Raw genomic sequence first — 18,190 nt, forward strand, 5'->3', positions numbered from 1 at the left:
CTCTTCTCTTCCTCTTTCTTTGTCAGAGATAGAATCTGATTCAGCTGAAGACACCCTGCTGTTATAAAGGAGGACACCCTGGCTCAGACTTTATTTCAGCTCTGTGGAAGAATAATTTCTGTTTTATCTCATAATTTAATGCAGGTGAAAAATCTCAATTTTTATGATGTTGTTCTGGATTTTATATTAATGGATTCCTTTGAAGATTTGGAAAACCCACCCACATCCATACAGAATGTAGTGAATAATCGCTGGCTAAACTCCTCCTTCAAAGAAACTGTAAGTGGCAATTTACTTGGCTCAACCATGTAGATTTGAGGAAAGTGGTCAGACCAGGGAAGATTAATGAGATGTACGTACATAGCTGCCTGTAGAATGACTAGTGTGGAAATTGAGCTCAGTCTTGGTGTTGGGACGAGATGTCTGTGTGTGATGATCTGCAGCAAATTCAGATGAAATTCCCCTTTTGGCTCTTCCATCAGTCCAGCCTTGCCCTGGAGGACCCAGTATTTCTTCAGATCTCAGAAAAACCTCAGGCTTCAGACTGGTGTAGGCCTCACAAAAAATTGTCAGTAACTGCAATGGCTCTATGACTGAACTGAAATAAAGCAGTTGCAGTAAAAGGCAACATATGTCTTTTTAGAGGAAAATATGGAGATTTATGTTTCCAAATAGTATCCAAAGTTAGGGGAGGAAAAATAGGCATGTGCAAAAATGAAACATGTTTAAACTATATTCTGTACTTGGAGTGTTTCCACTTTGTTGTTTTTTGTGCTCAAATCTCTATTTGACAGTGTTTTTTTGTTGGGCTGTTGGGCTTTAAGTGTGTACCTGGAAGCAAATGGGATAGATATTCATGGTGAAGTTTGAATGCCTTTAAAAAAATATTCCAAGTGGCGAGTTCACAATTATTTTGGAAATTCCTGACATTAAATTTTGAGGCATTTTTAATAAATCCGCTTTCCCTCAAAGTATGTTTTAACCATAAGAGGTGCATGTTCTCCATTTCTGTAACTGCTTTGGTTAAGTGATCTTGATCAAAATTGGGTCATGCCAGAGTCAGGTCAGATTCCTTTATGGTCCACCCTGTCATTATGGTTGTATTTCTTAGTTCTTTATTTGAATAAAACTGTTAGCTCTACCCATAACTATTTCTAGCACTACTGTTCTAGAATAAAAAAATGTTACTTTGTCTTCATTATTACACATAAAATGTTTATTGTATATGTGCATCTATATGCACATATTTTCATTCTTTTCCTGTAGGAATAGAATTTAAGAATTCTGAGAACTGAATTATAATTACCGAGTTCCTTGGTACCCGAGGTCACCCTTTTTCCTTTAGTGGCTTTATTTTTAATTTTAAAATTTATAAAAACAAAACACTTTTTCATTAATGTTTACAAACAAGAGAAGGAACCTGGAGTAGTTCTTATTAGTAGTTAATGTTTTGAGCATTTTAGACCCATAAACTTTGAATTTCTAATAAAAATCACTTTTTTCTAAATGGAAAGTTTATAGTTATAAACTTAAATCTTGCCTTTTCTCCTCTGCATATGTCTAGGCTGTGGCTTCAAGTTGTTGGTCGGTGCTGAAACAGAAAAGGCAGCAGATGAAGGTAAAGTTCGTTGCGCCTTGGGCTTCTTTGTTAAGTAATTTGAGGCTCCTGTCAGTTCTCAGTTGGGGGTGGCAGCTCATAAGGACTGTCCCTCAAGCTAGATGAGTGACTTACTGGTACTGTGTTGGCTTCCTTTTTGAATTCCTTCTCCCCCTTCCTTAAGATCCTGTATAGTTCACTATGGCAAGTATTGAGGCATGCATGGGATTTCTACTAAGTGGGAGAGGGTGTAGGGTTGGAAACAGCTCTGATAGAATTTTGTTTTTTCAATTAATGATATTTTAAGATTTTTAAAAAATTGTTTAATATAGTAGATTCCACTTCATGTAATCCAATTGAGAAGTAATGATTTGATTCTAATTGCTGCTTTATTCAACTGAAAGCCCCTGCCAAAGAAACTCTCAAAGTTTATATCCTGCCTCCGTGCTGTACACCCTCCAGCCCAACTCACCTGCTATACGTGCTCTCACCATACCCTCCTGTGGTGGAGGGCGTGGACTCAGGAGAGAGACTGCCTGCTTTCAAGTGCCACTCACTAGCCGTGACCTTGGGCAAGTTGCTTAACCTGTCTGTGCCTTACTTTCCTCATCTCTAAAAAACCACCTTGGGGCAGACCCGGTGGCACAGTGGTTAAGTACACATGTTCCACTTCGGCAGCCCGGGGTTCACCGGTTCAGATCCCGGGTGCAGACATGGCACCGCTTGGCACACCATGCTGTGGTAGGCGTCCCACATATAAAGTAGAGGAAGATGGGCATAGATGTTAGCTCACGGCCAGTCTTCCTCAGCAAAAAGAGGAGGATTGGCAGCAGTTAGCTCAGGGCTAATCTTCCTAAAAAAAAAAAAAAGGCACCTCGCAGGGGCAAGTCAGGTGGTGTAAAGGTTAAGTTCTCACACTCTGTTTTGGCGGCCCAGGGTTGACGGGTTTGGATTCTGGGCACAGACCTACACACCGTTCATCAAGCCATACTGTGGTGACATCCCACATACAAAATAGAGGAAGATTGGCATAGTTGTTAGCTCAGGGACAGTCTTCCTCAAGCAAAAAGAGGAAGATTGGTGACCAATCTTCCTCACCAAAAAAAAAACCCCAAAAAACAAAAAAAAGACACCTTATATCTACCTTCTGGGGTTTTTTGAGGATTAGATGTAAAGTGCTTAGAACAGTGCATTATGCAAGTGTTGGTTATTATTGTATTATTATTTGCCTATCAACCTATAGCATTTTATCATGTCCATATTTCTCAGTCTGATCTTTGTAACTTTGAGATAGTATTGCCAAGTGCATGTTTCCAAAACGTAACCCTCATAGCTCTTCAGAAGGTGCTTGTTAAAAATAATTCCGAACCCACAGCCAACATCATACTCAATGGTGAAAAACTGAAAATTCCTCTGAGAACAGGAACAAGACAGGAACAAGGTGCCCACTCTCACCACTCTTATTCAACATAGTACTGGAGGTTTTGGCCAGAGCAATTAGGCAAGAGAAAGAAATCAAAGGAATCCAAATAGGCAACGAAGAAGTGAAACTCTCACTGTTTGCAGGTGACATGATTCTACATATAGAAAACGCTAAAGAATCCATCAGAAAACTATTAGAAATAATCAACAACTACAGCAAAGTTGCAGGGTACAAAATCAACTTACAAAAATCAGTTGCATTTCTATACTCTAATAATGAACTAACAGAAAGAGAACTCAAGAACACAATCCCATTTACATTCATAACAAAAAGAATAAAATATCTAGGAATAAGTTTAACCAAGGAGGTGAAAGACCTATACAATGAAAACTATAAGGTATTATTGAAAGAAATTGATGATGATGTAAAGAAATGGAAAGAGATTCCATGCACATGGAATGGAAGAATAAACATAGTTAAAATGTCTGTAGTACCTAAAGCAATCTACAGATTCAACGCGTTCCCAATCAGAATCCCAATGACGTCTTCACAGAAATAGAACAAAGAATCCTAAAATTCATACGAGGCAACAAAAGACCCCAAATAGCTAAAGCAATCCTAAGAAGAAAGAACAAAGCCGGAGGCATCACAATCACTGACTTCAAAATATATTACAAAGCTATAGTAATCAAAAGACCATGTTGGTGGTACAAAAACAGACACACAGATCCATGGAACAGAATTGAAAGGCCAGAAATAAAACCACACATCTGTGGACAGCTGATCTTCGACAGAGGAACCAAGAGCATGCAATGGATAAAGGAAAGTCTCTTCAATAAATGGTGTTGGGAAAGTTGGATAGCCACGTACAAAAGAATAAAAGTAGACTATCATCTAACGCCATACACAAAAATTGATTCAAAATGGATTAAAGACTTGAATATAAGACCTGAAATCATAAACTTCCTAGAAGAAAAGATAGTACATTCTTTCACATTGGTCTTAGCAGCATCTTTTCAAATACCGTGTCTACTCAGGCAAGGGGAACAAAAGAAAAAATAAACACATCGGACTACACCAGACTAAAAAGCATCTGCAGGGCAAACGAAACCATGAACAAAACAAAAAGAAAACACACCAACTGGGAGAAAATATTTGCAAATCATATATCTGATCAAAAGATGGGCAGAGGATACGAACAGACATTTTTCTCTTTTTTTTTTTTAAGATTTTATTTTTTTCCTTTTTCTCCCCAAAGCCCCCCAGTACATAGTTGTACATTCTTAGTTGTGGGTCCTTCTAGTTGTGGCATGTGGGACGCCGCCTCAGCATGGCTTGATGAGCAGTGCCATGTCCGCACCCAGGATTCGAACTGACAAAACACTGGGCTGCCTGCAGTGGAGTGCACGGACTTAACCACTCGGCCACAGGGCCGGCCCCCGAACAGACATTTTTCTAAAGAAGATATACAGATGGCCAACAGGCACATGAAAAGATGTTCAACATCACTAATTATTAGGGAAATGCAAATCAAAACTACAATGAGATATCACCTTACACCTGTCAGAATGGCTGTAATTACCAAGACAAAAAATAGCAAATGTTGGAGAGGATATGGAGAAAAGGGAACCCTCATACACTGCTGATGGGAAGGCAAACTGGTGCAGCCACTATGGAAAACAGTATGGAGATTTCTCAAAAAATTAAAAATAGAAATGCCATATGACCCAGCTATCCCTCTACTGTATATTTATCCAAAGAACTTGAAATCAACAATTCAAAGAGACTTATGCACCCCTATGTCCATTGTGGCGTTATTCACAATAGCCAAGACTTGAAAGCAGCCCAATTGCCCATCGATGGATGATTGGATAAAGATGATGTGGTATGTATATACAATGGAATACTACTTAGCAATAAAAAAGACAAAATTGTCCCATTTGCAACAACATGGATGGATCTTGAGGGTATTATGTTAAGTGAAATAAGCCAGACAGAGAAAGACAAACACGACATGATTTCACTCATATGTGGAAGATAAACAAACATATGGACAAAGAGAACAGATTAGTGGTTACCAGAGGGGAAAGGGGGTTACGTGGTGGGCATAAGGGGTAAAGGGGCACATATATATTTGATGACTGACAAATAATAATGTACGGCTGAAATTTCACAGTTATAAACTATTATGACTTCAATAAAATAATAAAAATTTTAAAAGCCACCCCCCAAAAAAAATAATTCTAGAAAACCATATATTTGAATAATTCTTGTTTAAAATGATTCCAGAGTCCCTGTGCTTTAAAGATGCTTTTTTTTAAAAAAAGATTTTATTTTCCATTTTTCTCCCCAAAGCCCCCTGGTACATAGTTGTATAATTTTTAGTTGTGGGTCCTTCTAGTTGTGGCATGTGGGATGCTGCCTCAGCATGGCCTGATGAGCAGTGCCATGTCCACACCCAGGATCTGAACCGGCAAAACCCTGGGCCACCGAAGCGGAGCCTTGAACCTACCCACTTGACACTTGGCCGGCCCCAGAGCCCCTGTGCTTTAAACAAGCTCCCCAGATGATGACTATGGCTCTAATGTTCGAAACCACTGGTTTAGGGCTTGCACACACTTGTAGACGTCGGTGTGATTCTCACACTAGCTAGGATGATCACGGGCAAGTTACTGACTGTCAGCTGACTTTGCAGTTTTGCTGTTTGCAGAATGGAGTTGACATCTTCCTCATAAGGCTGCTGTAAGAAATGAGACAATATCAACAAGCTTAATTTAAATACAAAATTAAGATTAAATATAGGAAAGCTTAATAAGTGGTAGTTTCCGTAATAATAATGTTAACATTATTATCATTATATCAGCTTTATTTCTTACTTCTTAACATAAATCTTGTGCCTTAGACTACTAGTCTGCTTTCAGTAGCCACAGATACTTATGTATTTCACCTCTTGGTGAACTGCTCCCTGAGCCTGGAATGCCACGCTCCATCCTCTGTACTTTAAGTCTGACCTACTGGTGAGTGCAGCTCTCAAGATTCCTTGGTGAAGCTTGTGTCTTCTACTTCAGCCCATGCTGACTTCCTGCCTCTCCGAACTCCCAATACAGTTACCGTCTGTGTGGGACTGAGGATTGCAGTCTATGCAGAACATCTCTTAGACTACAGTGATAACTGCAGTGCGGCCCTGAGGACTTTGTGGCCTTAGCTAACTAACTGTGCGTGATTGAGGACAGGTGGTTTCCCCCTCTGAAGTACTACTTTTTACATGTTAAAATGATGTTAACACGACCAACTTTTTCAGGAATGTTTTATCACATTAGTAGAACCTAGCACATTATCTGGAATATAATAGATACTCATTAATGGTAGCTGATGCTAGAATATATTTTTTAAATTAAGGTTTAGAAGATGTCTTGGAGCCTATAAAACAGATAATAACCCCTCCAAGAGCCAGAATCTGAAGGCATAGTTATCCCCAGTTGATGCTATATGAAATCCCACAGGATGTTATTTAACAAGGGAAATTCAGAAAGTTATTAATAAACTGGGAGAGTTTCCTAAATCACAACTATATGTATTACTGTTTCAGAAAAAGAGGCAATTACGAAATTAAATGTTTCAGTAATATCTGGCTCCTTAACTGAAAGTTAGGATTCTAGTAAGCGTATTTTCGTGCTTAATCATTTTAAATCATTTTAATCTTTTCCAGATAATCTAATTAAGTGATTGACTAGAACTTTTTAATCGCTGAAACCCTGGTAGTCCCATTAATCCTAAAAATTATGCTGCTAAGAAACACCGTAGCATTCTTACTGTTGCTTGGTTACAACACTGCTTTGATTGCGTTTTTATGAAGTATTTTTATGAGATGAAAATGCCTTTAAGAAATAATGTTTTCAGCACATTTGAAACTATTGGCTAGGATATAAAATCTACATAAAACATTTTGTGACTCTAAAAGTTACTTGTAAGTTTATTAACTTTCTTACTAGTCTGGCTCATCATTGACCCTTGGTTTACCCTCAGAAAGAGCTGGTCATATGGTGGACGTCAGTTTCAGTTTCTCTACTAGAGAAAGAAAATGCAAGAAGGTAAAAAATGACACGATTCTTCTTTACTTCCAACAGATCCCAGATGGATTTTTTGCCCATTTTTATGCCATTTGTGAGCATATCAGCCCTGTCCTAGCCTGGGGCTTTTTGGGTCCTAGAAATTCTCTCTATGATTTATGTTGCTTCTTTAAGGTATGTTCAGTCATTGAATCATTTCTTTTTTCTAAATCAAAGCAAATAAGGTTGTATTCTGTTTCGTTTTTGCTTTTGTAGAAGAAAGAATGTTATTTAAAGATAAAGTTATGAAAATCACCTAAATGCAGTGTTTAAGTGCCAGTGGAACAGCATTATGTGGGTTTGGTGCTTTATCCTGGGTAGATTCAACCAGTACTTTCACTTTATCAACTCCTCCTGTGATGGGTACATGTTCTTGTGTGTTGTCACAGTGTCCCAATCAAATTGCTGTAGACAGTTTGTTCTTTATGCCTGGACACTTTTGAAATTTATAAAACAAGTAATATTTGTCCTTATTGCGCATGTGGCAATTCAGAAATAAATTCTGCTTCAAGGTAATCTGAATGGTAAAATCCCAGCTGTGGGAGTTTAAAGTTGTATCCTAATGGCAGCCATTTAAATTTGCCCAAACAGGAATTACTGCTTGTCACCAGGTTCTCTGCCTTGGCACAGTGCCAAGCAAAATCTCACTTTTTAATAGCTTGCATTTTGGCTGAATTTCAAGAAGGAAATAAAAGGAAACATAATCAAGTATGAATCTGAAAGTTTTTGATGTTTGAAAGTTTGGATGTTTCACTATATCCTTCATTAAAACATTACTACGTTTATGTGCTGATAATGTAGCATTCATGTAATTGGTTTAGGAAATGTTTATTTTACTGTCATTCAAAACTCATTAATTTTTGACTAGTTTACTTGACCTCCCAATGTAAGTTGTGTTTAGTGGGAAAAATTTGGAGTGGGAATTAAGTCTGTTATTAATGAGCAGTCTGACTAGGCAAATCGTGCTCTGTCCTTCTTTTCTTCATCTGTGAAATGAGGGCACTCGACAAGTTATCTGCTAACAACCCTTCCAGATATAAAATCTAGTGAACCGGTGAAGTGTGCCATCTTAGTACTTCTTAACGTTTGATTTCTGTAGGATCGAAATTAAATATGCCTATCTTTTGCTCTTTGGCATGGCTTTTCTTTGCCATCATAGCATAACAGCCTGCAGCTTAATACTTAGTGGTATACAACTCGCTTAATAAGCCTCAACTAACTGAAATAAAATACCCTTCATGATCTCCCACTGGTTTGAGCCTTGAAATTATTTTAAGTTTAGTGGAAATAGTTTATTCTCTGTCTTAAAATAGTACCAGTGCTCAGATGTAACAGAAAGCTTCAATTATTGAGAAAGGGCTAATAAATAATAGCCCTTATACAGTGCTTTAGGGTTTACAGGCATTTCCCAGAGATCATTTTTTTATCATCACATGAGCCCTAAAGAGGAAAAAGAACAAGTGGTATTATCCCTTATTTTAAAAAGAAAATGAGACCCAAAAAAGGTTTAATCCCTTGTTCACGGTCCTATTTCCAGTGAGATATGAAGTAGCGCTGGAACTCAGGCCCCCTGACTCCTAATTCAGTATTTGCTACAATGTTATTAACTACTTGGATTTATATAATTTTGATCTAATAAATGCCAATTTGTTGTGTGTTCATTTTCCAGAATCAAGTTCTTTTCTTTCTCAAAGATATTTTTGACTTCGAGAAGGTGCGCTATTCCAGTATAGAGACTCTGACTGAGGACCTCATGCAGTTGCTCATTCGCCGCACTGAACTCCTGCTGGCCTATCTTGGCGCGGATGCCCTGAGGCACACGAGTGGCTGTATAAGTAGTCATGGCCATGTTGTGTCCAGTAGCCTGTTGGAAGCCAAAGTACAATAAGTACCATGAGAATCATACACTTTGAGTGTGCTATGAAATATTTTAAGGTAACTATTGATTTTGTAACATAGATTACACAGAATTGGTGGATATGGACTCAGGGAGGAAGCAAATCTAGTAAAGAGTGAGTACTTTACTTACATGGGCCGTGCTGTACTTACACGGAAGTTCTGTCATTGACTCCCTGTGTAGCGTATCCAAAGCGGCTATTTAGAATCTTTAGGTAATAATTTAAGTCGTGAAATGTATATTTTACAGAAATATTGCTTGAATTGAAGCCAGTGCTTGGGAGTTCGTCTTGAAGCTGTCTGAAATGTCCAGTATCATTCTCCAAAAAGCTCTGTTTTAATGCTTTGCACCTTGAAAATGTCCACTTTAGCCAAGACCTTTGTGGCCACACGTGCAAGAGTGTATTACTCCTAGTGTCAACGAACTTAGCTGTGCTTGAAATTGTATTTTTGACTGTAAAGTCATTCATTTGTTTAGTCAAGTTTAGGCAGTAGTGATGTTTACTACGTACTGCTTACATTATGGCTTGTGCATCTGCTTGTGTAATTAAATCAAATTGTAATGGCTAGGTATCGTCATAAAACATTTAAATGAATTGACACTGAGAAGATTACAAGCTACAAATTCATATTAGATTCACTGCAGTTTCCAAATATATTACAGTTGGTCCTGTAAGTTACAATAGAGAGACTGAAGAAATTTCTTGTATCTTTCTATGGATTAGAGCATTTTTCCTTTGAATGAATATTGATTTAAAAGATAATGTTTCTAACTGTGACAGCCAATTAAAATTTTTCCTATGTAGTTTTGAGTCTGTCTCCCATCATGCGAAGATATTAATCTTGGTACCGTAAAATAATTTCTTCTTTCTCCTACAAAACTGGCTTCTAGTTATTCCCACAGAGAACTTAACATATTGGCAATTTGTCATATTATCCCCGTAGCTTTAAAATATTCATACTTTAACTGTTAGTGAGGTTTTAAAGAAGGTTTTTTTCCTCTCTGAATATAGAAAAAAATATTTTTTAATAGTATGGAAGTATATTTCATGTCCTTTATGATAAATGTATGAACAAATGGGTTGTTCATATGAGTAAGGTTCTTCAGAGTATATTAGCTATTTTCAGAGTTGTATTAGTTTTGTGTCTAAATTATATACCACTTATTTGGAGTGGCTGACTCACTGTATCAATGGATTGGATTTGTTGATTTTGCTCCTAAAATGGGCTTTATTCATTTTAGGAATGAGTTACCCAGAAGGATCTAAAATATATTTTTTAAAAATGCATTTTTAAAGTGCCTAGTTTCTGATTAATGAATAGAAAATGAAAAGTGGGAAAAAATCATAATCTTTTAAGGTTTTAAATTTATGTATATGCCACATTTATGTACTGTTGGCTATAAAATATGAGATTCAGAATCTTTATGCTGTTTGTGCATGTACTGTGTTCCATAATGTGTTTATTACAGCATTAAACAATATGAAATATGCTCTAATATTTTTTGAGTATATAGCTCCTTGACTTTTCTTACATATATTCTTAACTTAGGAATTGGCTATTCATAATTCTTATTATTGATGGAAGGGTATCATTGGATATCACAGCTAAAAATTCCATTATGCAATGTTTCACTTTTTATTATCTTGTATTTTTAGCTTCTTTTTGAGGCACCACTGGCCTTGAATGATTCACACACATACACACATATACATTCCCATTATCTCATAGGCAAGACAGTTAGTGCCTATATTAATTTTTCCCTTGGGGGTCTAAATGTTATAAGCTATGGTTTTATAAACTAAGCTGTAAGTAAACTTAATTTTTTATTTGAGGAAGATGTTGTTGGAAATCTATTTTGAAGAATTGCACTATTTAATAATGCTGCTACTACACTGGATAACTCTGGGGAATTTATTTTATCAGATCAGATGAATGGCTTCCCAGAAGGTGTTTTTTTTCTCTTTTACATTTTACCTTTAAAAAACTTGCCCATATTCAAGAGGTTGGTTTGTCAAATTTAGTGCTTGAGTTTGATTAGTTTCTGGTGAGTTCAGTAGCTACTACTTGAGTAAGATGCTTTCTTTGTGGCCTTTGACAAGAGACATGAGTGACCAAATGGAATTTCAGGGTAGTAAGAATAGAAAAAACCTCTCTATTGTAAGGGAAGAAACTTGACCTTTTTAAAAGAAACAGCTCTTAAAATTGTTTCTGACCACAGAAGAGTACTAAGACATATGTTCCAATTTCAGTTTGTCTTGAAATTGGGTTAAACAGCTAAAGCAATATTTTAAAAAACAAAAAATGATTAAACTAGTCTAGAGCCTTTTAGGATAAAACCTTATTTAACACCTTCTCTTGATAGTAGTATCAGAAAATTGCCCTTGTCACCATGAGTCCTGCCAGCCACTTCCCTATATCAATTAGAAGAGGACCTGGAATTAGTCCTGAGAAAATGGATTTTTGTCCTCCTGTTTTCTGGAGGAAAAGAGAGAAGTGTTCAGGTGATTTATATTTGGTAATTTTTTTTCTATTTTAGTTTCTCTACATTTTTGTTCAACTAAAAGGCTAGTTATTTCTTCTTGAAGGCTTACAGTATGTTTATTAAGAGTCAAAATGAGATGGTCTTTTTTAAAAGAAGACAAGTTTTTCCTACTGTTATAGTCAGCTCCAAAGAGCTTCATCTCTCAGAAAGCAGTCTTTCTTTGCACTTTTACTATTAATTTGTTGAATTAATGACTTTGTAAAAAATATTTGCAAATGTTTTCTTGCCTTAAGATGTAACGTTTTCTCCTTAAATGATTAAGGAGTGATTATTTGCATTACAAAAGAATTCTTTAGTTTATCATTCCTTTAAACTCATGAAATAGGAATGCCAAAGTAACATTTACTATACTTCTCTGTGACCGTTCAGAATCAGAAATTTTAAATTATGTTGATAACATAATTTGCTTTTATTATAATGTAAACACATATTAGGACATTATTTGGAATATACATTTCAAAGGGGTTATGAGAGTTAGGCTGAATTCAAATCTTTCGTTTTCTTGCCTGGATTCATCAAATTTAGAATCTCTGTATGTGAGACTTAAGAATTTGTATAATCTGTGATTAATGGAAATAAGGACATCCTTTCTTTGTTCCTAACAATTATATTATGTTATTGTTTTGCTTCGTTGGAGAACAACCACGTATTAGCTTTACTTGGCTGCTAACAGTAAATGTGTCTATTTCCTAAATGTAAGGACTGCGCTTATTAATTTATGGAAAAGTGAGACAATACAGTAGCAGAAAAAATAGCACCGGCTCTTTAGCCAAACTCAGCACTGTAACAGGGGTATATTTCTACTACTGCCAAATAAAACATTGATGGTACAGCCTGCTGATGTATTGAGTATTTTCTGCGATGCTTGTATGTATCTGCAAGGTCATACTTGTCTCCTCCGCCCCTACCCTCTGGGAGCTTCCAGCCTCCACGGGGCCACGTGCAGGCACGGAGAGCACACAACTGCAGCAGCATTGAAATCAAGTGTAAAAGTGTATGTTTTCATCATGTCCTAAGTGGGAGGAAAGACAGTTTTGTGATGAATAACGTCAGAGTACTTGCATTTTAATTAATAATTTAAAGTGTTTTGGTTAATAATGCTACTGAACACAATATAAGTGTATCATATTGCTGTCCGTGCCTCCGGCCCTGTGCAGACGCCCCTTCCCCACCACTTCTTGGCCAGGTTTCAGATACAGTCAGTCAAGGGGAGGGTGCTGCCTGGACGCCGCTGGAGATACCACATGGCAAGAAGGGTCTACCTGGGTATAAAAGCAGTATTTTTGATTTGGGACTTGTAATAAAGAGGTTTATGTCAGAATGATTAAATATGTACAGTATAGATAAATATATATACTTTTTAAACTATTAAGCATAAACTGAAGTACATTACTTAACAAGCAAACCATACAAATAGGAGTCGAATCTTTTCCAGCTTGCGTCTAGGCCTGGCGCTGCAGCGGGAAACGGGGTCAGCAGCTCAGTCTCATCCTCCGTGTTCTTTGTCGTCTGCCAGCCTCCTGGATCCCACTGCCTGAACTGAATGTTTGGCACTTTAAACCTCTCTCTGCATTTTTCTGTATGTTTGAAATTCCTTTCTACAAGCCTCTCAGTGTCCTCTTACACCCTTTGGAGGCTTTGCTGGAAATCTCGATCACCTCGCTTGGTTAATCCATGGTCTTCTGTTCTTATGCCGCTTTTGACTTCTGTTTTTCATGTGGTGTTTCTTCCTATGCCCTGTATTCTGCCATCTTTTACCTGCCACTTCTCTTCCTTTAATCTCTCTCTCCTTGTGCTACTGACATCTTTGATCAGGCTGAGCTTCTTTTTTTGTTTTTTTCCTGCCTCTGAACAGTGAAAAGTAACCATCGTTTGGGTAGGGAAGGACTGAATTCCAGTAGAGGAAAAAAAGGAAAGCTTCCTTCTATGACACTTTTTATTCTTTACTTAGAAGCCACAGCAAAGCAACTGGTACATCAAATACCACCTCAAGTTTGCTTTTAACTGGTTCTTATGTGTCACAAAAGCCTTTCACAAAGTACATTTATATATAGGAAATTCCAGAACTTTTATAATTTGCTGTGTTTGAAATAATACCACAATATTGAATATAGAGAAGCACTTTGACATTTGAAAGCCCTGGAAATATAGGACTTTCAGAACTTTGCTAATTCTTGTATTTAATAACGCTCCGTGAGAGAATAGGCCCTGGGACTTCAAAAAGGACTGGCTGCTTCATGTGGTAGAAGATGGATAATAAAAAAAGTAGGTTAAAGCAGGTGTATTTGTTATCTTTTGTTGTGTAACAAGTCATCCCAAAATTTAGCAACTTGAAACAACAAACACTATTGGACACTGTTTCTGAGGGTTGAGAACCCAGGAATGGCTGGTTCTAGGGGTTCTGGCTTCGGGTCTGTCCCAAGATCGCAGTCATCTGAAGGCTGGGCTAAGGGAGCAAGATTTACCCAAGATTTGCGCACTCACGTGGCTGTCAGGGGGCTTTCGGTCTTTGCCACGTGGGCCTCTTAACAGAGCTGCCTGAGTATCTTTAAAACATGGCAACTGGCTTCTCCCAGAGTGAGTAATCCAAGAGAAATCAAGGCAAAAGACACAGTATCTTTTATAACCTAGACTTGGAAGTGACATACCATCCCTGTGCCACATTCTGTTGGTCACACAGACCAACCCTGACACAACATGGGAGGAGGTTACGCGAGGGTGTGAATACCAGGAGGAAGGATCATTTGGGGTCATCTTGGTGGATGGACACCACAGCAGAGAATAGTAATAAATTATATGTAGATCAGGTAGACGTTTTAATTTTAAATGAATAAGTGCACGTTCTTTGGCCAATCTTTTGGTGTAATCAAGGCCTTTTCTTGGAGTATGGATCCACTTGGTATTCCAAATATCTTTGTTGCATAAATTACACCTCTAAATCATCATCTGGGATTTCCAGCTTCCTTTACTTAAAGAAAAAAAGTTTACATGAAAAGCAGTGTGTGCTGACTCCCTTTAGATTTTTATAATTTTGAGCCCAATCTTTTACAGTTGTCTTCCCCACACCTAGCTTGATGGTAATTTTGTAGCCTTTATCGAGTCTTCAAAGCATTCAATTTGACTTTTATAAAAACTATAACTTTCTTTTTGCCTTTATATTTCTTCCTTTTTGTAATGTTTATGTAATTTCAGTAACATGCAACTGATATACTCAAGTTTGAGAACAAACCCAACTGATTCATGATACTTATACAAGGGTTGTTTATGCAAATTGGCAAACCTTGGGTTTCTAATACTCTTCCTGAACGTAGCATGTCCAACGCTGATCTGACCACACCAGCCCGACCCTCCTCCTGGTCCTTCTCATCCCAGTAAAGGACAACTCCCTTCTTCCAGTTCCTCAGGCCAAAAACTTCTCCTCACACCTCACATTCAATCTGTTACCAAAATCCTACCAGTTGTACTTAGAAAATGTACCAAGAAAACAAAATGTGCCAAGCGTTTCCTACCACCTTCTCAGCTCTCGCCTCGGTCCAGGCTCACACGACCTGCCCTCCTGGTTATTTTGGACGCCTCCTGATTGATCTCACTCTTCAGTTAGTTTATTTGCAGCACATCAGCCAGAATGAACATGTTCACAGTATGTCAGATCATGTCACTACTTTGTTCAAAGTCCACCCATGCCTGCCCTTCTAACTCAGAGTAAACGCCACAGCCCTCGCAGTGCTGGGCAGGCCTCCGCTGTGTCCCCTGCCCCATCCACTTCCTGTTATTCCAGCTTTGCCCACTCAGCTTCACCCACACAAGCCTCCTTGCTCTTCTAGAACATGGCAGACAGGATCCTTTTTGGGGCCTTTGGACCCCTCCCTGGACCACACTTCCCCCAGATGTCTCCAGGTGTTTACACGGCTTGTATTTACAGGCATCTCCAGGCATTTACTAGCTCACTGCCTCACTATCCTCAAGACTTACTCACATGAGCCTTTCCCTAGCCATTGCATCTAAAAGTACAATATCCACCCACCCCAGGCCCAGCAGTCCTGCTTCCCTGCTCTGCCTTATCCGTACTGCCTGTCACTAAGTACTACACAGTTTATTTGCTTACTGTCTGCCCTCTTCCACTAGAATCTATGTTCCCTGATGGCAGAGCTTTTTATTTCTTTTGTCACTCTGTATCCTCAGTATCTAGAACTGAATATTTATTGAATGAATGATGAATGAATGTTGAATGGGTGGGAGAAGAAGTAGGCCTTTCATGCTGTGGGTAGCTATCAGAGTTTTATAGGAAGAATGGAGAACTTTGTTCAATCTGGTGAATCCGTTGAGTGGATATCAGCTAAGAGAGCTTGTACGCACTTCTTTAAATTGTAAAAATAAATGTATAATTATAATTGATAAGTGTAGGGAGGAAAAGGGTGGAATGAGAATTTATAATAGGGGGGACTGACATAGACTGGGGTGAAAGGAAAGCTTCTCTGAGAAAGCAACATTTTTTTTTTTTTGAGGAAGATTAGCCCTGAGCTAACATCTGCCAATCCTCCTCTTTTTTTTTGCTGAGGAAGATTGGCCCTGAGCTAACATCTGTGCCCATTTTCCCCTATTTTTATATGTGGGAAGCCTGCCACAGCATGGCTTGGTAAGTGGTGTGTAGGTCTGTGCCTGGGATCCAAAGTGGAGTGTGTGAACTTAACCCCTACGCCACAGGGCTGGCCCTAAGAAAGCAACATTTAAGCAGACAGCAAAGGCATACGTGGAAGTTAGGTTGGTGAAGAGTGGGGGAAAGGATTTCATGCAGCGTGAACAGCTTGTGCAAAGGCCCTGCAGCCAGAATGACCATGGGAATTTCCATGAACTGAAGAAGGTCAAGGTGATAGTATTGAAGGAAGCAGGGGCAAGCTAGATCATCCAGGCCACCTATCACTATCTTGTATTAGAATAAGTTTAAATAGCTGTTTCAATGACCAATCTAGAACTTTTCTCTAATTGAAAAATGAATGGCTTACACTTATTTATTTATTTTTTTGCTGGGAAAGATTCGCCCTGAGCTAACATCTGTTGCCAATCTTCCTCTTATTTTTTTTTTCTCTCCCTAAAGCCCCAGCACATAGTCGTATATTCTAGTTGTGAGTCCTTCTAGTTCTTCTATGTGCCCTACCACCACAGCATGGCTACTGACAGACAGGTGGCAGTTGCGAGCCCAGGTGTGGAGCCTGGCCAGGGCACTGAACTTTAACCACTAGGCCATCAGGGCTGGCTTGGCTTACACGTCTTAGAAGAATTTCCATCCTGAGTAAACGGTGTATGGCGATGGGGTGGAGAAGAAAAGTTATAGTTAAGAGCAGAAGGCCTTTTCAACATCCCTGAAAATATGATCTGAGTACCACTGTCCAGGGCTGCAAGCGGGAAGTGGTTGACACTGGTGTATCTGTGTGGATGCTAGTTCAACTTTTAATTAATTTCATTTTCTGCACGCAGTGAAGAATCGAAGATCTCCCCCACTGGAAAAATGCCCCCTCTGGGTGAGCGTTTCAGGTTTTAACGTGGATTGTCTGATGGGTTCAGTTGACAGGCTGGTGGGCCAGGTGGAAAAGGTCGTGGCGGCTAATCTCCGGAGATATTTTATGTAGTTTTAGGAAGACCAGAGATGATTTGCCTTCAATTAAGGAAAGGTGGAAGATTATATAAATATCATTTTCTTTTATTCCTCCTCCTTCCTGTCCTTCTTCCACTTTTCTCTATCAACCACTCTTTTTTTTTTTAATCTTTTTTTTTATTGAGTTATTGATAGGTTACAATCTTGTGAAATTTCAGTTGTACATTAATGTTTGTCAGTCGTGTTGTAGGTGCACCACTTCACCCTTTGTGCCCACCCCCCACCCCACCTTTCCCCTGGTATCCACTAAACTGTTCTTGGTCCATAGTTTTAAATTCCTCATATGAGTGGAGTCATACACAGATTATCTTTCTCTCGCTGGCTTATTTCACTTAACATAATTCTCTCAAGGTCCATCCATGTTATTGCAAATGGAATGATTTTGTTCTGTTTTGCAGCTGAGTAGTATTCCATTGTATATATGCACCACATCTTCTTTATCCATTCGTCTGTTGATGGGCACTTAGGTTGCTTCCACGTCTTGGCTATTGTAAATAATGCTGCAATAAACATTGGGGTGCACAGGACTTTTGGGATTGCTGACTTCAGGCTCTTTGGATAAATACCCAGTAGTGGGATGGCTGGATCGTATGGTAGTTCTATTTTTAGTTTTTTGAGGAATCTCCATACTGTTTTCCATAGTGGCTGCACCAGTTTGCATTCCCACCAGCAGTGTATGAGGGTTCCTTTTTCTCCGCAACCTCTCCAACATTTGTTGCTATTAGTTTTAGATATTTTTGTCATTCTAACGGGTGTAAGGTGATATCTTAGTGTAGTTTTGATTTGCATTTCCCTGATGATCAGCGATGATGAGCATCTTTTCATGTGCCTATTGACCATCAGTATATCTTCTTTGGAGAAATGTCTGTTCATGTCTCCAGCCCATTTTTTGATTGGGTTGTTTGATGTTTTGTGGTTGAGTTGCAAGAGTTCTTTATATATTAAGGATATTAAGCCTTTGTCAGAT

The 18,190-nt window shown here is 38.4% G+C and overlaps 1 protein-coding gene across 1 annotated transcript in view; it reads left to right on the top strand.

Moving 5' to 3' along the window:
* The window catches only part of MIGA1 (mitoguardin 1), a 77,099-nt gene extending 64,797 nt beyond the window's left edge, over positions 1–12,302 (top strand). Inside the window, exons 13-16 of the mRNA XM_046645557.1 lie at positions 145–279; positions 1,565–1,618; positions 7,148–7,264; positions 8,799–12,302. Of these exons, the coding sequence (XP_046501513.1) occupies positions 145–279; positions 1,565–1,618; positions 7,148–7,264; positions 8,799–9,017 (525 nt within the window). The 3' untranslated portion in view covers positions 9,018–12,302. The remainder of the gene's footprint in view (positions 1–144; positions 280–1,564; positions 1,619–7,147; positions 7,265–8,798) is intronic.
* Positions 12,303–18,190: the final 5,888 nt, after the last annotated feature.

The sequence above is a fragment of the Equus quagga genome, chromosome 18 (assembly GCF_021613505.1).
Source record: "Equus quagga isolate Etosha38 chromosome 18, UCLA_HA_Equagga_1.0, whole genome shotgun sequence".
In the NCBI taxonomy this organism is placed as follows: Eukaryota; Metazoa; Chordata; class Mammalia; order Perissodactyla; family Equidae; genus Equus; species Equus quagga.